The 26,489-nt window shown below is 39.3% G+C and overlaps 1 protein-coding gene across 2 annotated transcripts in view; it reads left to right on the forward strand.

Moving 5' to 3' along the window:
• Position 1: 1 nt before the first annotated feature.
• MEMO1 (mediator of cell motility 1) overlaps positions 2-26,489 on the forward strand; it is a 28,905-nt gene continuing 2,417 nt past the window's right edge. Inside the window, exons 1-7 of one of the 2 annotated variants that reach the window (XM_042022035.1) lie at positions 2-97; positions 12,045-12,126; positions 14,222-14,290; positions 16,182-16,294; positions 17,612-17,723; positions 18,670-18,812; positions 19,951-20,027. In XM_042022035.1, the coding sequence (XP_041877969.1) occupies positions 37-97; positions 12,045-12,126; positions 14,222-14,290; positions 16,182-16,294; positions 17,612-17,723; positions 18,670-18,812; positions 19,951-20,027 (657 nt within the window). In that variant the 5' untranslated portion in view covers positions 2-36. Of the gene's footprint in view, positions 98-12,044; positions 12,127-14,221; positions 14,291-16,181; positions 16,295-17,611; positions 17,724-18,669; positions 18,813-19,950; positions 20,028-26,489 lie in introns of those variants that run through there. The other variant, XM_042022036.1, reaches the window with a different exon arrangement.

The following is a 26,489-nucleotide window of genomic DNA, read 5'->3' on the forward strand; positions in this document are numbered from 1 at the left end:
CCCCCCCCGAACACCATAGGCGGCTCCGGCTCCAAGATGTCCAACCGGGTGCTCTGCCGGGAGGCCAGCCACGCCGGCAGCTGGTACACGGCCTCAGGTACTGCTGCCGGGAGCGGGGAGCGGGCGGCGGGGCTGAATCAGCACTTTGGGGCCGCCGGGGCCGGTACCGGGCGCGGGGAGGGGCTGCCGGCTCCGCCCCCGCCGGCACATGGCGGGTGGGGGGTCTGGGGGCCGCCGGGCCCGGCCGCCGGCGGGGAGCGGGCAGAGCCGGGGAGGGGGCACCGTGGAGCCCCCCGAACACGCCCGCTGGCCGCCGCTGTCCTCCTCCGGCCCGGGTACATGCAGCGGGGCAGCGGCGCCTCTCGGCGGAAAGCGGCGTTTGCTCATGCCTGGCGATGGATCGGGCCCTCCTCTGCGCCTCGTGTGCCTGCCCTGCCCGGCAGACGCTCCTCGCCGCAGCTCCGGCAATGGGGCTATAGAGCCAAGCCGTGGCTGCGCTTCGCACCGAGTGTTGCGCTTCGTCAGAGCACGCGAACGGATTTCAGTATTTTCAGCTGCTCCTGGGCGTTTTTTGTTTTGTTAATTCCATGAGAAAATACCGCCTGTCTGGGGTTAGAAGGCAGGTGAAAAGAGGGATGTTTCTTTTATTTCTTGTCGAGGTGTGAAAAGAGGGAGATTTATTTCTCTTTTTGTAGTCTAAGAAGACCTTCTATTTTTCCTTCCCAAGCGCTTTCTTTAGTGGGCGTGAAAAGTTACTAAGCAGTAGCGCAGACTGGTTCTGTCCATAGAAAGACGTGGTACTTGCAGAAGAATAGAAGAAAAACGTGGTGCACTGAAGGGAGATCTACTGCTCCCCTTGCCCACGCCAAAAAGAAGGCAGAAACCTGTAATAATGGCTTGGTAGCACACATGCTTGGAAATAAGTTTTGTTCGGTTTTGGGGCAGAACAGCTTTTATGAAAAGGATGCACATTTGTATTTTCAGAGCTGTTAATGCGATTTGTCAGGGATGTGCTTTTACTGGCCTCAGGAGTAAAGATGATTACAAAACTGCAGGTGAACGAGCTTAGATGAACAAGTGGCTGTTGTAATGAGCAGTTCAGAGGAATAGAGGGATGCAGTTGAAAAAAACCCAAACATTAAAGTGTTGCATTCAGGATCCTAAATTAACGTCTAAGAAGAATGAGATGTGAAAAGTCATACACTTCTCTCCTCCATAAATTGATGAACGAGGTATGAGGCAAAAAATGAAAGGGAAGAAAAGAAATACAGGGGGGAGGGTAATACAGGAAGAGGTGGATTGTGTGATAAGTAGCTGGGCTTCAAATGGTGGGTAGGCAGTTTCGAGACAACAATAGAGGACAATTGTTTTCCTTCTGAGTTTAATATTCTAAACATAATCTTGTATCCATTACAAAACTGGCCTCAAATCTTCATGCAGCTTGCAATTACATTTATTTCCAGTGATCTAGAAAGGTAGGTAGTTCTCTGTTTACAGAAAATATACAAAATCATGTCAAAGGTATCTATTTAAACATGTGCAAAGACATCAAAACGCTGAAGCTTTGTGGTAACCACGTTGGTTGTTCTATTTATATTTTCATTTATGAGTAAGGCAGAAAACTGATCTGTGATATGGAATGGCTACATGACCTTACACACAAATTTTGTACTTTGCTTGGTATTGGACTTAATATCAAATTATTACTGGATACTTGCAAATAAGAATTTTAATTTTTTAAAAATAATTCAAGAGGCATGGATACTGTCTTTGACTGTTTTCTTTTCTAGAAAAATTCAGTGCATAATTTAGTTAGACTACAGCTTGGTAAGTGTGTGTGACTAGTTTGGCCAGTACTAGCTGTTTGTAGTAGGACATCCAAAAGCATGTTATTGCCATTGCTTTTGGGCAGCCGTCTGGCAACTGCTTATTGAGGAGATGTGGGATGGTTGCCCAGACACACTGCATGAAAAAAAAAACCCAAAACTGAATCATGTTGTAATAATGAATTATGACAGCTGTACTTGTGACAAGTTAAATTGTTACAGTGTTATGGTGGGGGTAAGTGGTTGATGTTGCATAAGCTGGGGATTTTGGAAATATGTCTTTCCTTAAATGAACAAAGAGTATTATGTGTCTTGCTATAGAACTCTCTTCTGCTGTTTCCACTGGGTATGTGAGAGCAGGAATTGTGCCTGTTCAGCAAGGACAATTTGTAGCTTGAAAGCTAATTTTTGTGTCCCATTTAGGAAGGTCCATCAAAACTCGAGAGAAAACAAACAAGGACCACGAGGCTATGTGTTTGTCATAGACTTAACTTAAAATCTTCCTGTATTTCAGGCCAGACTCACATGTCAGCTGCTACATCAAACTTGTAACACAGGCTCCTCAATTGTACTGCTTGAAGAAAGTGGGTTTTACCATGTGTTTTCAGCCTACATAGCTCCAAGGCTGGAACTGAGGCAGGGATTAGTTTGAATTGTGATAGTTCTTTGGTGTGTTCCCATGGTTCTCCGGGGATTGTCTTTTCAAGTCCTCCTACCTCCTCTGTTCTTGGCGCTCCTGTCTCGGCCCAGAAGCGATTTGCTGTGTTATATATAAACTGGTTAGCATTTAAGCTTCCCATTTCCTCCCAACTGCTCTCTTTCTACAGAGCTGAGTTTGATTACAGAGGGTGAGTGGATGCCCTGGCTACCCTCATCCTGCTCTGTAGTTAGATGACCCATCTGAAAGGGTAATGAGGAATGTGATTTTTGACAGATACGTTCAAAATCATTACATCTGAAAACATTTTTGAAGGGGCTGAGTGAGGATAAGGTTTTTAAGTGGCAATTTATCCTGAGGTGCCTGGTACCTAGGGCTCAAACATCAACACACCATCCAGGATGATGCATGGCATCCTGGATTTGGGAGGGTGTGACCTGCAAATGTGAAGCACCCGTTGCTATTTTTAAAAAAAAAAGTCTCTGAAATCTGGCTGTGGAAGTCAGCTCTGGGAAAGAAGGACCAAAGCCAGCTGAGGGGGAAGAAGACAAAGGGTGGATCCGTAATGCTGTCTAGCTTTTGTGGTCAGAGGATATTCTTAAACTGGGTTAGCAGTCTCCTCTGCACTCTGGGAGTGGAAGTAATATCAGAGGTGAAGCCACAACCAAGAGGGAGGTGCTATTCTTCACGGATGGTCAATGCAACACATATAAGAGGGTTTAGAAGAAATACGACTTTTTGTCTTTAGAGGCTGCTCATTCCTATGGGACAGCAATTGCTTCAGCTGAAAGTAGACCATTGCTCCATTATTTTCTCCAGCCGTTGGATACGCACTCCTTAGGTTCTGCCCTGGAAAATGTAAACGTGTGCTACATTCTAGTATGAATACGCCACCTACTTGCATGATGCTAATGAATGCTGTAGAGCAGGTGAGACTGGCTGTTCAATTATGCACATCTAGGCACCTTCACATGTTAGAATGTTGCATCTAAGTAAGCAACTTGGTATTAGAGGGTGAGTTAGGTCCCAGGGAGAAAGCTCACTGCTTCCTACTCAGTAGAGGTGAAAAGGGGGCAAGACGTGGAAGATGGACTTCACCATGATGTTAGCATTTAACTTCCCATGTGTTCTTCATTGTGCGCTGTTGTAACAAAAAAAAATATATCTAAAAATTAAGTTTTTCAAGAAGTTTTGGCAGGTGAGTTCAGTATGAAAATTTTAACCAAAGCAGTTGTCATCTCTTTTTTCTCTAGAATTCTTGGTGTGGGGAAGTTAATGTTCCTTCCACACCAGTCAATGCAGCACCTTAATGACCTTCAGATGTGTACCTCTGGAACATTTGATTGGCAGCAAATAGAATAGTGAAGTCTGGTCAGTTGTTCCTCCTCCTACTTAGCAGCACCACTGAGTATGGGAAGCTTTACAACCAAGCTTCCAAACTGAAATGGTGCTATGCCCATTGCTGATAGTAGGCCACTGTTCTAAAAAACCTCATTCTTTATTTGTAGACCTTGATCTACATGTCTGCTTTTTAAAAAAAGTTAATGGTATATGACATGCCATTGCTTTTGTGGACTAGCAGCCTGGTGCATGCTGGCCACTGAAAACACTTGCAACATTTGGATAAGAGCATACAACGTAAATAAAAATATCGCCCTGTTGCACTGCTGTCATATAGATTGTTTAAAAAAAAAAGAAAATATCACTGTTGTGTGGTTAAAAATAGTACACTCATATTTATTTTTGGAAGAAAGTCCCAGTCCTGCTGTATTAATTCAACCACCTAGTATCCAGACCTCTTGAGAAATTGATTTTTAACCAGCAGGGGGAAGAGGAAGATTAAGGACAACTTGAAACAAAAATGGCATAATTTTGAGTGTCTTTGAATGCAGGCAGATGCATTCCTAGATACAAAAGGAGCAGATGAAATAGAGTGGAAATGACATGCTATCCTGAGCATGGACTGTATGCAGGATAGCATGTTTATTCTTTGATGAGAGTAGATTCGGTAAGTGCTGGGCAGTTAGTGCTGTGGGAAATCAATCTATATGCTCCTGAAATGGAAATAAGCATTAGATTTGTGCATCTTTTTTCCCTCTGTAGCATGCCATGACAAGTGGGATGTCACACATTAGGGTGCTGAACATGGCTTATTGGCTGGCAGCTGGCCTCCCTCATCTGGCCCCTGGAAGTGCTAACTGAATACTGCGCTGCTCTTTATTGAAGTGTGTGATAAGAGTTCTTGTTTCAGCTCTTCCCCAGTTAGTGGCATGGTGATACAGGTAAAGAACGAAGGTTTTTAGTAGGCTCTTCCAGGTCACAGGAGTAAAATCAAATTGAGAATGTGTGAGAATAACAATACTACATGTGAAACTTGCCCTGCAAAACAAGTTTGTTGTTCTATTAGTTAGGGTTTATTTCTATGCTTTCTCTGACCAAACCATAGTGGGCAGAGGCGTGCTATTAGCCTGTGCCAGCTTGTTTGAACTAGGAGAACTTTCATTTCCATAAGCTTATTAATGCAAATGTGAGTTGGCAGAGTAATTGCTGTGTCGACTTGAAACACCATTGCACTTACTGTCTTCAAAGCTCTTTTTTTTAATGATGAGCCAAGTAAATGGCCAGTAAATATCTGAAGAGGCTTTAAACCTAATGGTGCACTTGCGTTCAGAGTTTTCTGCTGCCATAGCTGCCATACCCCAAAGGAGGTAGGCACTGACATCTTGTTGCTACCATTTTTAAGGATTACACTTCTAACTTGTTTGGACAAGAAATGCCAGAGCTGTCGAATAACTGGCTGTCTTACGGCCAGGGATGCTTCAGCCTTATGTTTTGGGGGGAAGTCTTCATGATGGTGTGTAGATCAGCTGAAAAGTATAATATTTTGAAGAACTTGAGCAGATCAGAAAATAAATGAAAAGGCAACTGTGTGCCGTGAATGATCAGTTTAGAAGTTGCACTTCCCTCAAAGTTGGCCACTGTTTTCACATGTTTGCAGCCTCTTCTATTCCTTTGTAATCCCCAGTAAGATCGGCATGAATGCTTTTTTACTGCCGTTGTACCAAATACTGTTTTTTCTGATGCCAAAACCCACTAACTCTGTTAGAAGCTCTGCGAGGTAGGCAGCTTCAAGATGCAATAGCAGTGTGATTCTGAGATAGAACTGCTCTCATTTGTGCCTTCTGGGGCTTGGGGGCCCTGAAGAGTGATGTGAGAATGACTGTTCGTTTTAATGAATAGTGCTGTAATCCCAGCATTTATATGCTTGTTGGCATGAGCTGGAACTTCTCATCAGCATTAGCAAAAGAGTGTACATCAGTTACAGCTGTTTCTGCTTTGCTGTGATGTTGCTGAATATGTGTAATTCATTCACCAGGCCTGCTGCCCGCAGTTTCTGAGTGCTGCTATGTTCACTGACCTGCATGGCTGTATCCCACCTTAACTTAGGGCAGAAACTCTTCTCTGTAGTGTGTTGGATATGGGTGTCTGCAGCAGCTGAAGAGGTCAGAAGGGAATCACATGTGACTCTGTGTGTGGTTTAGACTAGGAATGCAGACGAGGGGTTGAGGAAGATGTTCTCTGTGTCATAAGTCTATGAAAGTGGTTTACTGTGGTGTGCCAGGAATCCTGGCATACTCCCGAAAATTGGAATAACTCATCACAGCTCGTTCATAAATGTAATGGAAAAGTAATGAATCATCGTGTTGTTTGTAGATGGTTATAGACAAATAGATCCAGGAAAACATGGAAAAAGCATGTGGGGGGGTCACTGAAATGAGACATGGTTTAGTGGTAGACTTGGCAGTGTTAGGCTTATGGTTGGACTCTATGATCTTAAAGGTCTTTTCCTGTTTGATTAATTCTAAGATCTCTTGTAGTGAAGAGAGCTTTCTGCAATAGCAGGATAATTAATGTACTGATCATGAAATCTTAATGTTGTGACATTAGCTGAAGCATTACAAATACAGCTGTTAAGTTCTTACCTTGCAATCTGTGAACAACTAATCATAGTGTCTTACAAATTCATCAAGTATTTGCTTTGCAGTGTTAAATACCAAATGTAATATCTCTCTGCCTTTGGTAGTTTATCTTTTTTTAGGCTTTTTATGGAGAAACTGGATGTGTCATTACTGACTCTTTTATGAATTAAACATGGAAAACAGCAATAATATGCAGACTGTATTATTTAGCATTGTATGCTGAAAAAGTGTACTGGAATAATTTGGAATAAAATTTTTAGGCTATTATTTCTAGCTGAATCACTTAAATATAGTCAAAATCAAAATACTTCAAGAAAAGAATGTAGATTCAACTTCCACTGTACAATGGGAATTGAAAAAGAGCTTTACATTTGGTGCAGTTCTGGTATCATTAAAATAGGTCTGCAAGTATCATTTAGTGAATACTTTCACAAATTTAATTTACATTTAGTGTCTATTAGAGCCAAAATCATTCTCAGAGGTATGGAGCAGAAGGTAATTTGTTTGGATCTCTAAATGACCTGAGTACTAAGGTTTTTTTATGAAGCTAGGTAGCTACATGTTGGTTGATGTTCTTAATGAGTAATGTTATAATTTGATTTTTTTTTTTTAAATTCCTGCCAACTTTCAGTAAAGGAAAATCAAGAACTAGTGGAATACTGGAGAACTGGGGCATGCAAGTAAGAACTGCCACCAAAGCAGATTTCGATATCTGTTTTAATGTTTCTGTTGTGACTTCAGTTTTATTTTCCCCCATTCAAGCATTACTTGCAGTTTTACTTCCATCTTACAATGTGTATAAATAGGAATTTATGTGGCATTGGTGTAATCTCTATTTGTGTCTTAATTTTTCCCCTGGTTCTTGTTTGCATAGGTAAATTTCTGCATTGCTTGTAGTCTGATTTCACCATTTAACCAATATTGGAGGAGAGTATATGCTAGCAGTGGAGAATGTGCCCATTAACATGAGTTGTTGGAAATCACCTTTTATTCCTGACAAATCCTAGTCTTTGCATAGCTAAAACTTATTTATTCAAGGATTTGGCTTTTGTTTCATTGAGAAACAGATTTTTTTTTAAAGTGATGTTTGTGTTTTTTGAAAAATCCTTACACTTTCTGCAATTCTAACTGTTAGTTAGTCCTCTGTCACGTTTCAGATTGAGTTTGCCTAACAATTTGTTTCAGAGTCACTTTCAAAATTGTGGAGAAAGGAGTTCCCTTAGTTGCAGTTACTAAACTAATTGTATGCCAGCCCCCAGGGTTTCACTATTACTTTGATTTTTCTAACACTCTACAAGATTTATTCGCGTCTTACCACACATGTTGTAGTATTTTAGAAGCATTTTTGAGGTGTAGACCTTTTTCATCAATGGGAAAAGGTAGTTAAAAGGAGGAAGACTCAAAGGCTCCTATAGGCAGGAGACATGCTTGGATGAGTAAAAGCTGTCAAGTAGAGCTGTGAATGCTGGGGACTGCAGTGTTGCTGTTGTGCTCCAGCATTACTTACCTTGCTGCAGGTGCTGTACACATCTGGCCAAGGGAGACCAGAGCAGTTTTCCCTGGTGCTGCTCTAAATTTTGGTTGAGGTTTATGCTCTTCCAGTAAAAAAAGCATTCACTGAGACTGAGGATTCACAGCAAACACTGAGCCTTCCCTACCAACCTGAAAAAGTACATTTTGTATGTGTAATGGTGGCTGCAGGAAAAGGAGCAAAATGCCATTACATTGTGTAGACACTTGACATATAAGCACTTCAGCCTCACCAACAAGGTGAGGTAGGCTGTGGAAAGAATGTGCTGGTTTGGCTTAACCCACAAAGTCTGGACCATGACAGCTGTAAACCGGGGTGATGATCTTAGCTGAGTCACTACCAGATGTCGTTCTGTTATTACTCCCTGGGTAACAATGACATGCAAGTAACTTGGAAGGATTCTTTCTTACTCTATTCTAGAGCTTTCTGATGGGGATAATGTTGGTTGTTAAAATAAGTTATCCTTTTAGGCAACATGATTGAATAAATGCTGCCTGTATTTGCATCCATAAATTTGCCTGGTGGAGACTTGGTCTGTGCTTACAATTGTTTTAAACTTTGGCATAACTTCTACTGGATTTCAAAACAAAACAGGATGTGAAATATCCACAGATAATGTCAGAAATCTTTAGTTACACACCTATATTTATACTTGACTTCATAGGATTGAAATGCAGATCTTAATGTTACGTACTTCAGTGAAGCTCATATTTTGCTGCTTAACCTTCTTTTGGTCAATAAAAGGTCTTATCTTACAGTAGTAATGCTAAAGTATATTGATTGTTGCATCCAGAAATTGTATCCATAAGGTTTTCTGCCCTTCTGTCTGGGTTAGCCTTAAAACCTGTCTTGCTCTCATCCTGCCATCTTTCTCAAGATGAGCTTTGCACCTGAGGCTCAAGGAGCTGGGACCTGTTGTACTTCCCACCACAATAGCAAGAGGATACATGGGTGGCAGTGCCGTTCACTGCCCATGCTGGTCATGTAAGGAGATGCATATTTATTGCAGCTGTCTTGATGACTGTTTTTCCAGTTAAGCTTCATTTAAATATGAACAAAACATACTTATAGAACACTTTATGAAGAAGTTACTCATCTACTATAATACAATTCCATATGGCAGAGCATAGCTACTGTGATAGTGTGGGTTTATTTGTATTTTGTATAACCAAGTCAAATATTTTGACTTTAGCCTTAAGCATTCTCATGTTTGAGAAATTGGGAGAAAAACTTCTCTGATCACTTCAAGAAAAAGTTGGTGCTAATTTGGTAACAAGAAAATTACAGTTCTAGAGTATCCCCCTTGAAGTATTTGTAAGCATAGGAAGCTGCAGGTAGGCTCTACTTATCTCAATTCATGTGGATACTGTGTGATTTTTTTTTTTTTTTTTTTCCCTTTTACTAAAAGGCCATGGATATGTTGTACTCTCCATTCTCTCTCTCTCTCTGTTAGTCCTCTGGAGAGAGAAATTTGATTGCATGTTTTATTAAAATAGTGCAGTTAAGTATAAGTTGAAATGAAAGTTTACATTAGGTCAAAATTAATTATTTGAATGGGCACCTCATACTTGGCATTAAAGGGAAAAAATCTGAGAGCAGATGTGTTACTTGGTCCTTAAGTAAACTCTGACAGAAGTTTTATCCCTTGGGTTGTACAGATCTGTTATTTTACTGCCTCTAGGAAGAAAATGTTACTTTGTTAGTGTGTGTCTGTAATAGCAGACTAAGCAAACCTGGCCATCTTACCCTGCTACTACACTGTAAGATCAGGAAGTTCCGGTCAGATTTGACCACTCATGAAATTTTAGGATCTTACCAGGTGTTCTGACCTTTTTTAAACTGTTCAGCAGGTTACCTGATTTATCTCAACCAAAGACAAATCGCCTTAACCACCTCCTTAGTGAAAAATCCTTGCTAAAGAAGGGGTGGAGGAAGGCTAAGCACAGTGCTTTGCTGGGGAAGAGTTTCCCTTTGCTTAACAAATTTTGGCCCTTTTGCAATTGTGCTGCTTATTGATCCTCTTCTTTGAGGAGAAGGGGTCAGGTGGGGAAAAGTAATGTTTAAATCTGGGTAGTCAGTGTTGGAGGGAAAAAAAGTGTCTTCCTAAAGAGCTTCATTCAGAAAGTATTTTATCTTTCTACATATTTTGGGAGAATTAGGGAGTAGAAATTTTTTTAGGTGATTTGTTTCTTTACTCAAGTATATAACAAATAAAAGTGGTAATATTGTAAAAGAGTACTGGTTTGTTAGTCTTCTAGCAGCTTAGAAGGAGGATGGAAATAGAGACCCATTTATTTTTACTTAGCTTCCCCAACAGCCTCCATTTTCTAAGATGTCATTATCCTTATCTCTACTGCTGCTATGTTGGCTGCTTGTAATTTCCCCAAGCAACAGAAGCAGCAGAACAAAATTGGTATGTGGTGGTATTTTTATAACAATTTCATCATTTCACAAAGTCACTGTATTACATGAGTGACAGCAGTTAATCTGTGTCACTCTTTCACCTTGTTAGAGTTGTAGACAGTAACTAAGGCTTTCAAGGTGTAATTGAAGGCTTAGGAAAATGGTGCTGCTTAGGAAAATGGTATACTTTCTTCATGTAAGAAGGTAGGGTTCTTCACAACTACAGAAGTTGTCCTTTTTCAAGAAACACATGGATTTAATTTTGTATAAAAACCAGTGGCTTCAACACCTCCCCTTCACCCCTGGGTTTCCTAGGGAAAGCTTTTTGACTATCCCTGGATTAGGGATACTCAAAAAGGGATTGATTGGATTCTGAAAAAGTTGACATCTTTTCTTTTGTTCTCTGTGGTTCTTGTCAGCCTTTTGGAGAGCTGTCAGCCCTTGTCTGACAGGGCTGTTTGGAATCTATCTGTGAAATGGCTTCAGATACTTAATTTGGTTTTGACTTACACTGGCAGTTGGTAGTTCAGCACCTGCAGGGGGAAGATACAAAAATCTACAGTGTGCATGGAAGAGGAAAAGCAGCTTGCTGCACCATACTTTACAGATAAACTCTGCTGCCGTAGAGTTCTGCCAAAAGCATAGTATCAGCTGAAAATAGTGCATCTATTTTCTTTGTTATTGGTATGTTACTTGTAACAATAGCAGCTGGATGAGTTTTACTTGAAAGCTTGTTTAGTGTTCATTTATATGAAAGAATGTTGTGCTGTATTTGCCAGACTTGAGAGATCAGAAAGTTTTCTTGTGATGGGAAATAATCTAAGTATGGTTTGTTTGGTTTTGGTTTTTTTAATGTTGTATTTCTAAAAGGCTTTTTTATCATCTGTCAGGTGATTGAATTAAGAATATTTGCTACTTGTTGAGGTACAGACCTTAGTTTAAAAAAAATTAAATTCTGGATTGGCCAGTTATCAAGGTTGACAAAGTGTTCATGTACTTGTAGTATATGTTGATTGATCAGAAGTTGTTAAGGTGTTAGGATAAGCATAATGTCTTCTTACTTTTAGCTTTTTCCTGTGGATTTACAGATTTTCCAGGTTACAGTGTGTTTTGTATTATGCTCTTGTACTTGCTTAATAAAGGATTTATTACCATAACCATTGGCTATCATGCAAATCTCAGGCCTTTGTCTTATGTCATCTTGTCATTCTGGTCTCTCTTGATAAAGATCGTAACTTTTTACTTCTGAACTCTGCAAATATGGTTACAAGAGGAAACAATCATCTGTTAGTGATTCTTTTGAAATCAGCAGCCATCCTTTCTAATGGTGAAGTGGTGTGTTCGTTAGTCCCCACAGAGAAAGAAACAATAACTGTGTTTAGATGCGCAGTAAATGCGCTTCCTGGACCAGGTTGAAACTTCCCTGCTGTAGCCTTCAACATTACATGGTTGGGGTTTCTTTTTGTTGTTGCATGGGGTTCTTTGGGGGGGGGGGGGCATATTTTCTTCTGTTTGTTTTAGATTTAAACTCAGCCTTTAATGTTTAACATGACTTTTAAATCTGCTGGACTTTTGAACTTTATTTGTAAGTTCTTGAGGTGTGTTAGGTTCTTTCATGGCTTCAGTATTTCTGTGTCTTTTCACAGGACCCCAGCTGAATGCGCAGCTAGAAGGTTGGCTTTCTCAAGTACAGTCCACAAAAAGACCTGCAAGAGCCATTATTGCACCGTAAGTCTGAAATAGAAGTTCAGTATATCTAATATTTGATTGGTTACATGCTCGTTTTCTTTTTTGAGTGATTTTGATAACCAGTAAAAGCTAGTATTTAGTTCAAAGAAGTGTTGTGTGGTTTCTAAATAAGTGTTTTGGATATAGCATAGAATGGCAGAAATCTATGCACATTTGGATGTGTGATTAGCTTCCTTTTGGTGATGGACTGCACACATAATATTTGTTTGTGACCCAGTCGGATGGGTAGAAGTTGTATTAATGAAGAAAACAACAAAACCCCTCCAATAACAGGGAAAAAACCCAACCGCAAAACAAAGTAAGCAACTCTCCTGCATCTCTACCACCTCCTAAATAAAATTTAGCAAAGCTTAAAAACAACAAGTAATTAAACACTATTCAACTATCCAAAATGGTTTACTTTTGTTATATTAGTTTGGTTTTATTTGAGCTATTTGTCCACAGCTGAAATAGGGATCATCTGAATATTTAGGGAGAATTCAATTTCTGGAAGATACTTGAGACATGTAATGACAAAAATATGTTGGTCATTCCAAGTAATTATGATTTGGAAGGAAACACTAGGAAAACCACCTTAAATATATTGTTTTTCCTGTGCTAACATAGCATTGTCATAATGTTTGAAGTATTGCATAATAGTACTGCGTGTGCAGAAGAAATTGTCCCACATCTGCCTTAGTCTTTCTTGCAGGAATGTCAGGAAAGAGACCTTTCAGCTGCAGATTATGTAGTCTAGTTCTTTTTCCAGGATTGCTGGAGGTCTTCCTGTGGTCTCACCACATTTTTTCGTTAATTGTACCCTTTTTTTGCCACCGGTGAACTGAGATATGTCTAATATTTTTGTGGATGATGGAAGAAGCCTGTAGCAGTGGGAACATTTCAGCAGGCTCTTTTGACATTGTCTAATAACATACCTTGCCCGTTTGTGAGGTCTCAGTCTGCTGTTTCTCCCCTTAGTATGTATGTTAGTACCTTTCTGAGCTCTTCAGAATGAGTGGGGTAAGTGATGTTGAAGTAAAATCCCAGGGTCATTTTGAAGATAACTTGCTCCAGGTATCAGTCTGTGGATGAATACAGATGTGTGTGAGCATACATAAATATAAGTACATATAAAATCCTTCAGTGCTGTCAGTGGGAACTTCTATCTTCAAACATCCTGTAAATCTCAAGGCTTGCAGCATGCATCATTCTCAGTGTCATTGTGTAAAGCTGTGGTGTGGACATACTGCTAAGTGACCAGGAGCCATTTTGTACCTCTTGACCTGGGACTCTGGGAGCAAATGATCTCTGAAATTAATGCTTTTAGTGGTGTAAAGTGAATTTTCACCCATTTTAATGGTCTTGAAGAGAATGGGCCTTCAGATTTGAAGGCAGTATTTGAAACAACTAGTCAAAATGATTATAAATTGTGTTGGAGCACACACAGGAACAGAGGCTGAGCAAGGACCAGGCCAGAGTGATAGGAAAGGAAGGTGAAGCATGTAGCTCATTCTCTGCAGTAAAAGCTAGCGTGATGCTGCCTTCTCCTTTCCATGTGCACATTCATTCTGTCACTGAGATATTCTTAAACAACAGAGCATTTTTATTCTCTCTTTATCTGCTGTGACATGTAGTTCTCTCTTTGCCAAGGCCCCTCTACTGTCATTATATCCAGTTACTGGAGTGTGGTTAGAAGAGCTTTCTCCAGTAGTTTGCCACTCCCTTGTTCCCTGGCTGCTCTGTTGGCATTATCGCGAGCTTCTCATAACAGGTGGCTGTGCAGTCTGCATGCATCCTTTACAAATAAGGGAAGGTCCTTTGATCTGGAGCTTTCCTGACTCTTCAGTGGTCATTGATAGTTTTTAATCAGTCAGTAAATGGTTACTGCCAGTTCTTCAACAAGTATGTGTCTTGTGTGATCAGTACTGCAGCAGTGCTTTCCTGCTCTTTCAGGAGTTGATTTTTGGATCACTCTTACAATTTCTAGCTCACTGGGGACAAATAATAAATTTAAGAGATTAACATTTAATATCAACATATTTAAGATGTTAAGTAGTATTTAACATCTTAACATTTTGTACACTTTGATTTGCAGCCATGCAGGATATACCTATTGTGGATCTTGTGCAGCCCATGCTTACAAACAAGTGGATCCCAATATCACGTGAGTGTTACAGCTTTCTTTACAAAGCTTAGGGCCCTTGCAATTAGCTGATCGTGGAATGTTCTTGTTACATTCTTACAGCTTGAAGTACTCAAATTTTAACTTTGTATTCTTTTTGGCCTTCTATGCATTGCTTCTGTTTGAACATGTAAATGTTCAAATTGGATGTTACAAAAGGGGGGAAAACAGTAATATTGTTAAAATTATTGGTAACTAATTTTTTACAAGGGAGGGATTAAAGATGTTCTTTTTACAGTTTATTACTGGTGTTCCACTGCTTTTGTAAAAGCCCAAGCTGTTTTTGTTGGGGTTTTTTTGGATTTTGTTTGGGTTTTTCTTTGTTATTGTTGTGAGGTTTTGTTTGGTTTTTTTAAGTCTATTGAAATACTTCACCATGATTCTGCATTGGTTTTTCAGTGTAGGATTATGGGCTGAATACTGCCAGGATTCTCTTCTGCTGTGGAGAAAGTGACCAGTGTGTTTATATAATATGTGAAGTTAGTGAAAGTTAATCATTCCAATAATTTTAAATGAACTTTTGTTTCTAACAAGTTTAAAAAAAGAAAAATTAAAAAAAACCCCCAACATGCTGTTGTAGTCTGTGCCTTCCCCTAAAAATATGAATCTAGTTATTTTTGAGTAAAGGAATATAATTCTTGTTATATTCTGCTGACACCAATGTTTTTTTTAAATGACAAAAATTCAAAACCTCTCCAGTATATACTCAAAGTATGTATTTTGCAATGCTAAATAAAAACTGGCTAGGCTTATCAATTGTTCATAGGATAACATGCTGTAGTACTTTTCAAAGGCAATGGTTTTAGTTCTTTCTAAACTATTGCAAATGATGTGAAAATAGCTCATGGTATGACAGACACCTAGTTTCTCTAAAATTTCCTGAACAAGCTGCATTCCCTAGGTTCTCTGATATGGAGTTGGTTGAACTTGCTGGATCATTTGCTATTTTACTGCATGGGATGTTTAGAATTCAGCTTTGAGCTAAACTGTTGCATGTTTGGATATTTGTTTTTATTAGCTTTGCAGAAAGTTTGTGTTTTAGTATACCTTGTTATAGCATTCCCTGTGTAAGGGGTTAAAAAAAACCCCTCACAACTTTACATGTCTCTCCCATTCCTTTAATTCAGTGCCAGAAACAAGATGATATGATCCTGAATCTGAAAAGCTGAATTGCCTATATTTTTTTTTCTTTTTTCTTGTAAGTCCTGTGGCAGGAGACCCTTAACATCTAATCAAGAGCCAGGAACTGAGGACTTGATGAAATAACATCATGATGACGTGTAAAAGGTTGCAGTATCAGCTAAAGCTGTGAATGTGCAGGTCCAAGTCCCTGTTGTTGATGCAACAACAAAAAAACCTTAACATATAACAACATAAACCCAGCATTTGAGAAGGATCTAAATTTTAATTTAGTGAAACCTAAGTAAGGCTAATCAAGTAAATAAGTGAAAAACTCTGAATAGATGATAAACCCATAATCATTATTTGATCATGTATTTATTGAAGGTGCATAGCCAAAGGTTGTGTTGATTCAAGGAGGGAATTCAAAAATCTGTTCTAAGCGGCTGTAACACATCATTTGGCCTCCAAATGAGTGCAAATTTCTAGCTGATGAGTACCCTCTGATAAATAACCTGCTTAAGAGATTTAAGGCTAGAAGAAGTGTTATTGAACTGAACTCATGATAATTTCTGGGATACCGAGCAAGGCTGGGCCACGGATTGATCTGTGATCTTACTGACAGCAGAGTAAAAACTATTGTAGCCATGAGAAAGTATCACTTTGTACATTTTTATTAAACTTGTTGCTCTAAGCCAAGTTGCTGTACAATTGCAGTTGTCTTAATTGTGGCCTTCTGTGTTAATTGTTGTAGCCGAAAAATTTTCATTCTTGGGCCTTCCCATCATGTGCCCCTCTCCCGATGTGCACTTTCCAGTGTGGACATTTACAGAACACCTCTGTATGATCTTCGAATTGACCAAAAGAGTAAGTGTGTGATAAAGCTTGGACTTAACTGAGGCTTGACTATTGACTGTGGTACTACAGTGATGAGGATTTTCTTCTTGTTGGGCACTTCCTTGCTGTAAGTGGCATACAAGTGCAAATCTGGTTTTAGTGCAGCAAAAACTAACTTCTGAAAGATCCTGGTTGTTTCAGACATGGTCACATTATAACCGTAATGTCTCTCTTCCTTCTGGCAAGTAAAGAATTCTACATTTTTGCTTATCTTTTCCATTTTGAGTGTGTGCCTCAGGGTTTTATAACTAAAAAAGTGTTACATCAAATAATAGCTCATTAAACACCACCTCCGTTTTCCTGTGAAGTATTCTTGCTGGAAAGAAAGGTTCCTTAGTTGGTTTGAATTTGATTTCTGATCGAGGAATAACAGAGAAACAAAATATTGCTTTTATTTGGATGCATTATTGCATGTGACTTTTTAACTTGTAGACTTAAATACTGTTAGTCCATGAAATACCAGTCTTTTGAACTAAGTGCAGTGAAGATAAATTTGATATTTTGAGGTATACCTAAGTGATACAGCATCTTTTTCAGAAGTGCTAATTAGCACAGATGTGTTGTTTCACTGTAACTGTGATTAAGCAAGCAAATTCAGGCTTTCTACATAGAGCCTGCAGAAATTTCCGTAGGTAAGAAATGTTTTGCTTTCTGTAGAATTCCTTTATGGAGCTGAGAAGGGGGCACAGTGGAGAATTCATCCAGTGGAGAATTTTCAAAATGTAGAGATGACTCTGCATGTTCTCAAGTACACTTGAGAGTAGAAAAGATAACTGACAAATGTTGATTACTTAATCAGTTGTGGCTGTCTCTAGATTTCATGATTCAGTCAATAATAAATTCTATTAAATAGTAACACATCCAGCAATGGCTCAGCTGATGAATTTTTATTAAAAAAAAAAAGGTCAGTTTATGAAGATAAAAATTCATTGACTGGGCAAATGGTTGTATATTTTCAAATGTATTTTATTTGTGTAATTAAATTTTGTATCATAACTGAAAATCTTATTCAATATACTGATAAGGTCACTGATTTAATACACTTATTTTGTAAACAGAATAAATTATGGTTATATTTTAATGACTTCAACATAATTTTAATCCTGAATTTATTTAGAAACAAATGATTTATGATGATAGCTCTTGGAGTCCTTGGCAAGTAATTTTTTATAATGGTTATGTTCTGATAAAGGTAGACTGTAGCTTGCTTTTTGCACCTGTAGTGCTTTTCAAAAATAAGCAAAAAATAAATAAAAGTAGTAAAAACTGATCTTTCATTCATTTCAGTTTATGGAGAATTGTGGAAGACTGGAATGTTTGAGCGTATGTCCCTACAAACAGACGAAGATGAACACAGTATTGAAATGCATTTGCCTTATACTGCTAAAGCCATGGAAAGGTACTAGGGCTAATAACTTCTACAAGAATGAACATTATGTGCATAAATGTTTGAGCTACTGTGAAGTCCAGTAGGAAATAATAATACATTTTATGACATAGAAGGCCTGATAGTGTATATAATGCTCATACTCCTCCATCCCCCAATAAAAATTTTGGTAAGGAGCGGGTCAGAGACTAGAATAAGCTGCTGTAATTGGAACTGTGAGCAGAGCAAACATCTGAATGATGAAGTTATAACACCTCTTATAACAGGTTGCCTTAATAGAGTTAATATTAGACATGTCTTCATGAACTTTCCTCAACAACTGATTTTTTTCCCCACTTTTGTAAGGCAGCTCTGAAAGAAGTTCAGATAGTTTTCTGTGGGATTTTAAGTTTCTTCGGAGCCTTAATACTAATTTTGAAATTAAGGGTGTGTTTATAGCTACTGTTTCAGATGTTAGCTTTAAATAAAAATTGTCATCTTTAAGGAAAAAATGTCAATCTGTGTTGGGGTTTCTTCCCTAACACATGCCCCATCCCCCCCCCTTTTTTTTCTTACTTCCATTGTGTTTTGAATTTTCCCTAGAGTATCGGTATATACTTGGGCACTATGTTGAGCATTTTCATATACGTTTTATATACTTTGGCGAATTACCCAACACACAGCATCTGTACAGGGAGAATTTAATTCTTACTTCATTCCTGATTTCACTGTGTCTTTTCTTTTTGTTTGCCTGGTGTTTTCACTTTGCAGCAGGGAGAAATACTGATTTTGGGGGTGTGTGTTTTCTGAAGTTGAAGTACTTTGTGGTTCTAAAACCACATCCTACTATGACCTTACCAAATTACTATCGTCAAATAAACATTTTTAACTTTTAAACATTCTGCTGTTTCAATTAGCAAGCCCTAAAAAGATCTTCAGATGTTACTTGAATTACAACCTTTTTTCTCTTGCTTATAAGCCATAAGGATGAGTTTACTATTATTCCTGTGTTGGTCGGAGCACTGAGTGAGTCAAAAGAGCAGGAATTTGGAAAACTCTTCAGTAAATACCTAGCTGATCCTAGTAACCTCTTTGTGGTTTCTTCTGACTTTTGCCATTGGGGTAAGTTTCATGTCTCGTTATATATTGAATATTTTGTAGCTATTTTAAAATAATGTGTTTTATTAAACATTGAACATTTAAACTTCTGGTAAATGTATTTTTGCAACTTAAATGCCTTTGTAAAGTTAAAAAAGACTTTAAAATCTGGAATAATAGGTGAAAAATATTGATGTGGTAATGTGTTTTCAGTATAGTGGAGGAAATAAATGGTGAAGGTGTGTGGGTTTATATACATCTCTTTACTGTTGCAATGAAATAATTGTCTGAAGTTGCTTGCTCTTTTTACTCTTCTTTTAAGCACCTCAAAACAACTTTCAAAACAAATTAGCTAAAAATTCACAGGGCTTGGCCACATTCCTCTGCTAGAAATAAGTTTTGTATATTTTACTGCTGGGTAAGATAGCAGATGGATTATTTATGCCAATTCACCCCAGTTCATCTTGGTGGCAGAGCTATAAAGACTCCAGAAGCCTTGACTTCTGTCCTGCTTCATAATTTTATTTTTCTTTTAAATGTGATAGTAGCTGGAAAAGGGACTGCTTCAGAAAGATACGTTACACAACAGACCTTCTTCCTTTTTTTCCATTGTCATCTTTGGTCAACTTAATTAAGTGCAAGTTTTACTTGTCTTTGAATTGTGGAGTAGGTGGAAGTATATATAAGAATGACCTGGTCCTGTTGTGGCTAATGATCCATCTAGATCTGCTCATTGAATAATCATGAATTTTTTCTTTTAACCTTCATTTACTGTGGGTATTGTTGTGCAAGCAGAAGTAGCCTGACTCCATGGTTGACTTTGTCAAGAGGGATAGCAAAATGAAATGTTGCTTTATTTCTTAACTGCAAGAATTGGATTCCAAGGCAATAACAGGCAGTTAGTGAGTGATACTTCAGTGTCAGTTCTACATAGTAGATTTCTCTTTAGGAATATAGACACCCATCGTGTATTTTTTTTACTTTGCTTCTGGGCTGCTACTTCATGATTGCCCTAGAATTTCCTCAATGGAGCTAAAAAGTATAAAATTAATGAAGATTACTACTTTGCAAGTATTATACTTTCAAATATTTAGTAAGTATTAGGGAGTGTTTTAGCTACAATTTTTCCCTTTTTTATTTTATACGTGATTTTTGTTTCAAGGTCAGAGGTTCCGTTACAGTTACTATGATGAATCCCAAGGAGAAATTTATAGATCCATTGAGCACCTAGATAAAATGGTAAGTTTTCAGATTTGGTGGAACTAACTAACAAATTTCTCCTGTACATTCCATTTCTTTGAACACTTCAGAAATTTCTCTAACAAGATATTATAGATCAGCTATTTTATTGAATGTATAATTTTCCTTTGTTTACCACAATAAGAATTTAGCTGTTGGTTTTAGCTAGCATCCTCCCTTCTACTGACTGCGCACAACTATATTGCGGGTATAAACTAGTAAGCATAATTAATGAGAAGAAATGCATGTTCACCTACCTAAAAAGCTCTAATGTAACGTAATTTCTGTCCACGTACCCTCTTGTGTATTTGGAAAGCAGTAAAAATTATGCATGGAGAATTGTGGTAGTTCCAGCTTGCTAGCTGTGATACCTGCATATAGAAACAGCATTGTGATTATGCAAAGGGTTTCAGCAACATCCATTTGGAGGAAGAAAGGCTGTAGGGCATTGCACTGGTCAGGAAAATGAAAGCCACTGTTTCCTTGGCAGTAGCCTTCCCCATGCCCCTTGCTGTGTAGTAGATGGTGGGGAAAAAGCAGTAGACCATACTTCATTTTGGGTTTGGCCAAAGGCTGAAAGGATGCTACATACAGAAAGGTCCTATGCCAATTATGTTGCATTTTCTTTGCAGTCACAGGAGCCAAGGATTTCTTTTTAAATTAAAAAGAACCCCAATAACTTAATGGTCAAGACTATACTTAAGGCACAGAATAGCAGTAATTTTTCTGGAAATATGTAACCTGAAAATTTGTTTTACAGCTGTTTGCATCATTTATGTAAATTCTGTAGAATCTGTTAGAAGAGAGAACTGTTCTTATTCATGGCACGTTAATTTTTTCCTTGTCTTGAAGGAATAAATCCTATCTGTTGGAGAGATCTCTAGACTTTTTTGCTTTGGGTATCCATATTAACCTCTTTGTTTTTCTTCTATTCATCACAGGAATAGTATGAGTAAATAATTTGCCTTCATTCTGTTTATCCCACCTTTAATAATGCTTTTAGTCAGTTGAGAGGCTTCTCTGTCAAGACAAGTGTTTTTCTACAGAATCAGCAGCTTTGAGTATTTTTGCAGGAGAGCAGATTATGGTGCATTAGCAAACATTAGTTTCCCCTTGTTAACTTCTGTGGTGAAAGCTTGAAGAAAGACTGGACTTTGGCATTTAATTACTTTTAGGGAATATGTTGCTGCACCAACTCTTTCTTTTGGTAGTTATTCAGCCAAGTGGAGGTGACATTTTTTGTAACATGGAAAATCATATCTACTGTTCAATAACTATAAAAATACTGTTTTGATCTTCAGTTTAACTGGAAAACTAAACATGCTGTATAGCAGTGTACTGTGGTTATTTTTTGCTTGTTTATATCATGCCATATCTAAACACATGACTCCATGTTGCAGCGGGGATTACTGCAACAAGCATATTTCAAACCAGGAGTCTCGTGGAAAGCGAAGTATATATGGACAGATTCGTGGTAGATGTTTCAGAGGTGTTTATTTCTCCAGCCGCATGGCCGGGGCTCAGCTCAGGAACCCCGGAGTCACGGGACCCGAGGGTCCTCGGCCACACCGGGGAACACAAACCAACCCATGGGAAATGAGACTGACCAGGGGCAGGGAAACCCCGTGTCTTCCCCCCAGGGCCCCTCTCCCAGGGCTCCATGGCAGGGGGGAAGGGACCCCAACACCTCACCCGTTTTATTTTAATAAAAGGAGAATGAAAACAACGGGATAAACATAACAAGAACAGTTTCAAGACAAAACAAGCCACCCTCCTGAGTCTTTAAATGTCCACTCAGATTCCGTGGAACAGCTTAGGGGTGACAGAAGGGAGACAGAACTCTCCGGGCATGCTTTGTGGGGAAACTGAGGCAGGAGAGGGTTTAATTTCTTCCCTCCCCATTTTCATCCTCCCCCTCAGCATCGGAGAGGAATTGTAGGGAAATGGAATTGTATAGGGAAGCCATGGGGTGAAAAACGGATTAGGAATAAACTGGGGATAGGGTAAACTTAGGAAGGGGTTCATATTGGGTATAGGGTAAAAGGGGGAAGTAGGCTGTGGATAGGGAAGTTGCTGGGATGGATATTGTTTATAATTTTGTGCATAACGGCTGCCTTTGACTGGAATACCTCCAGGCCCAGTAACATTTGCTGCTTGTAAACCCTTCTTTCCTTGCACTATATCAAATTGTACAACTTCCCCATCTCCTACACTTTGCAGGTAATTTTTAGGGTTATTCCTTTTAATGGCAGTTCTATGGATGAATAGATCTTCACCTGTATCATCTCGTGTTATAAATCCATAGTTGTTTTTGACATTGTACCATTTCACAGTTCCTGTGACTTTCGTGGCTACACCTCCTCCTATCACGTGCTTGCGTGTTCGTCGTGGCTGCTGGTCCCGCGTGGCCGCCACCTCGCTGACTCCGACGTCTCGGCCGGGCCCCTGCGTTGCGGCTGCTCCGCGCTCTCCGAGCGGCGCTGCTCCGGCGTGTCTGGGCTCTGCGCGGCCCCGCGTTGCCATCGCCGCCGGCCCCGTGCCCTGTGAGCGGTTCCGCTCCGCCAACTCCACGCTGCTTTGAGAGCAGTCACGGGACCCGAGGGTCCTTGGCGTTATCAGGGAACCCAAACCAACCAATGGGGAATGAAGCTGACCAGGGACAGGGAAACCCCATGTCTTCCCCCCAGGGCTCCTCTCCCAGGGCTCCATGGCAGGGGGAGGGACCCCAACAACTCCAGACACTGTATGGAGGAGGTTTTGCTTTGGGTGATTTTTTTTTTTTTTTTTTTTTCTGGGTGAAACAAGGTGTCTTGTTAGCAATATCACAAAGATCTCTCTGTCACATTTTTCCAGTTTTTGGAAGTTTGTTCAGTTTTACGTCCCACTTGGGTAGTTCTTGTTTCCTTAGATAATTATTGAATTTTTTCATATGATTTGATGTGCTAAACAAACTTGTACTGTTGTAACCAGTAGGCCTCTACACAGACAAAATGGCATTCAGATAGAGACAAAACTGTACTAAAACTGGCTTAATTTTATTGGACCTAACAAGGAAAGCAGTCAGCTGAGCACATTGTGAGCAGGAAGGTATTCTGGGGTAAGATAAAATCAGATTTCCTTAGAAATGCCTTTGGGGGGGATGATGGCCTCTTCCTTAATTGGACTGGACTTTACATATAGATGCATGATGATTTTCTCACCTAGTGAATAAAAACTGCTGAACACTTTGGGCATTGAAGTTTTACTTGCTGTGGTTCTAAGTTAGAGCCATTAGACTCCAGCATAAAACAAATAGAGTAGTAAATGTTGCTGGGCAGGCATCAGTTTCTCCATGGTAGTTGTTGATCTGACCACTGTCACCACAGTGCACTTTGTGATGTAATGGCAAAAGGAGGAAATAGGCTCATGGTAAGAAGGGGTATCTTAGGGGAGAATCCGCAAATGAAGAGTTATAACTGAGCAGCTGATGTGCAATAGTTTGTGTATCATGACCTGAAACACACTATCTTTTTAAGTAAAAGTGGGGGAAGTATTTTCCAAGACATTGTTGAAGTGTAATTATTTTTGATTGACTAGCCTGAAAATGCAGGCTGTCCACTTCAATCTTCGTTGCCAGATTGCTCATTTTATACGAGCATATATTTGGTATGGGATACTTTCCGCCTCACTTGAGTCAGTGGGAGGATTGTGTTACCCTGAATGCTGATGAGGGAAAATGCAGGCACTGAGGAGTGCTGTGCAGGAACAGCCAGTAGTTGTTGTCCAGGAAAAATGCTCAGCATTGATGGCTTCTCGGGTACTTCTAATGACCTGCTGAATTCTGGTGGCTTTTGCAGTGCTGCTGCATTGTTGCAGGACCTTCCGCAGTGCTCCAGCCTGGGAAAGCTTCTTAGGCTGGGCATAATGTAAGACCATGGCTCTCTGCCTGGGTACCCAGGTCCCTGTTCTCTTCTCTGTGCCCAGACAGGAATTTTCCTGGTGGTTACTTGTCATCTAGTCTGAGTGACTCACACATGCAAAGATAGTTGGGCTGGATAGTAATAAGACCAAATTTGTTTCCACTTCTATTAGAGTGCTATTAGTTTAGATCTTTAAGTGTGAAGAAATAGCTGGAATAACTGATAAAAAACTTTAACTTGACCAGCCAAAGCATTCTTGGCATATAGTATAATATGAGCCTATAGGTTGTTGGAGGGGATGTTTGTTTGTTTGGGGTATATGTGTATAGGGTTATTGTTTTATAAAGTTTTTTTGCAGGCTTGTACATGATTCTATTAAGGGATGGTATTTAAAAATGTAAGGTTTTTAATCATACTGAGTGCACTGTGCTAGGATACTGTAGATGCCATTAGCAGTATCTGGCTAACTGAGGGATGCAATTTTTATGTGATGCCATAATAACCATGTGATAAACCATGAAACTGCGGTTACACTTTTATCATGTGGGTTTTGTTACATGTTTCAACTCTGTTCTAAGCCATGCCTGGCTGAGTTGTTTTGAATACTGAAAATTATTAGCTTCATACTTCTGCTTTTTAGAAAAATAAAACACAACCTGGCAAAAATGTTTCCTTTGTTCCTCAACACTGTTTTAGACTGAGAAACAAACTTGGTAGTCTTTGCTCCTCTGCCACAATGATTTCTGAATCCAAAAGATTGAGAAGTTCAGTACAACGTAATGCTTATAGGATATCTGTTCATACCAATTCCCTATGGATTTTCTCCAGTCTGTGATGTATGGAACTCTGTTAGTGTTTTCTGGGATGAACTGCATAGCTGTAAGTGTTTTGCAGTGCTGAATTGTGCATTGAAATAAGCTTACTAGGCATTCTCATAAATCCATGTCCATTCATTTGAGACAAATGCTCAAATGCCTCTGCCCAGTATGTTCCAGTGACTTAAAACTGTAAAACGAGTCTCTCAGTTGAGCAGCCGTTTTCATTTTTTAAAAGGTCATGAAAGGGTTCTACAAACAGATAAAATGTGTTCTCGTGAACTGTTTAGTATCTGAGTAAGTGCTTTATGTATCTTCAGTTTCACTTGAGTATGTAGTCAAATTTAGTTCTGCTTTCTTTAGCTGTGTATTGACATGTACAATCTACAAGTAAATGGATGGTTCAAAGATACGCTTTGGAAACTTTGGAAATGGTTTCTATGTAATCACTGCTAGTTAGAGAATAGCTATGGTTTTTTTTTTTTTTTTTTTGGCACTCATTTAGGCTCTGTAGATCTGGAGTGATTAACAGCTGTAATTACTGGCCAAGGGTCCAAACACCCTCTCCATGACTCCAAAAGAACTGAGCTCTTACCAGCAATTAGCTAGCTTAGCTTGGTTTTGTTTTTCCATAAAATGTATTTCTTTATGAATTCATCTTATGTCTGTTTCTATTTAAAAGTACACAAGGGTAGTGATTATCATTGCTGTTTTATAATCCTCCCAGCTCTCCTGGGAATCTTCTGCTCCTCCATTGTAAGCTGTGATCCAATCTGAATAATTAGCTGATATCTGCCAGATCAGCCAACACCCTTGCAGAGTGTTCTGGAGATTTCACTCTTGAGACTTCAGACTGACTGCTTCCTGCGTTGTGGCTTTTCCTTTTATCACCCAAAAGCAGGGGAAAGAGCTGAGACAAATGCAGAAATCTTAGAAGAAATTATCTTCTTTCCTGGTATCAACCTCCAGTTGTTTCCATGCGAAGTTTTTTTCTCGTCTCTAAGGAAGAACTTACTGTTTCACCAATAGAAGCAGCATAACTATGTATTTTACTGAGTTAGTGAGTGTCTGGAGCTCATTTCCCTGGTGAAGAGAATTAATAATTTTCATAGGAAGGAAAAAAAGAGAATGGAGTCTAATACAGGCAAAAGAGCAAAGCCATGATGAAACTAAGACAATAATTGATTTAGACTTGTTTTTAAACTACTTTCATGCTGTTGATCTGCTCTATGGGATGGGGTAAGAGTAGGCTATATCTGGAGTTGTAGGAATTTTTTTGCCTTTAAGAATGCAAACGTTTGTATACGTGGAAGGTTTTGTTTTCCACACATGTACTGTATTCTTGGCATGACTCCATGGGCCCATGGGTCCTGCTCTGAATGGAGGAAAGGATGCATACATGTGACTGTCTCATGTAAAGTGGAAGCACCATTTCCTGGTTCTTACATTTTTGTTGTGCACCAACTTTATAGTGCTTTAGACATTTTCTGGGTCTGCTTTTTATGCTCTGAGCAAATGGCCAGCCCATGCCCAGATCAACTGCCTTGCATGCCTGATGTATCCAGGATACATCATGCTTGTTACACATGTGAATTGCATATGTGTAGTGATGATTTTATCTAGGCTTTTTGGACATCCAGAAGTCCCAGACAAGTGCTTGGCCCTGAACTCTGTTACCACAGAGAGCAGGTGGAGGCACAACTTCTTCCTGCTTTGCCCTTTTAGTAAATTTGTGTGGTTATAGCTGT

The sequence above is a fragment of the Corvus kubaryi genome, unplaced genomic scaffold (assembly GCF_017639235.1).
Source record: "Corvus kubaryi isolate FWS band 111438036 unplaced genomic scaffold, C.kubaryi_AGA036_p1.0 37184, whole genome shotgun sequence".
Taxonomy (NCBI): Eukaryota; Metazoa; Chordata; class Aves; order Passeriformes; family Corvidae; genus Corvus; species Corvus kubaryi.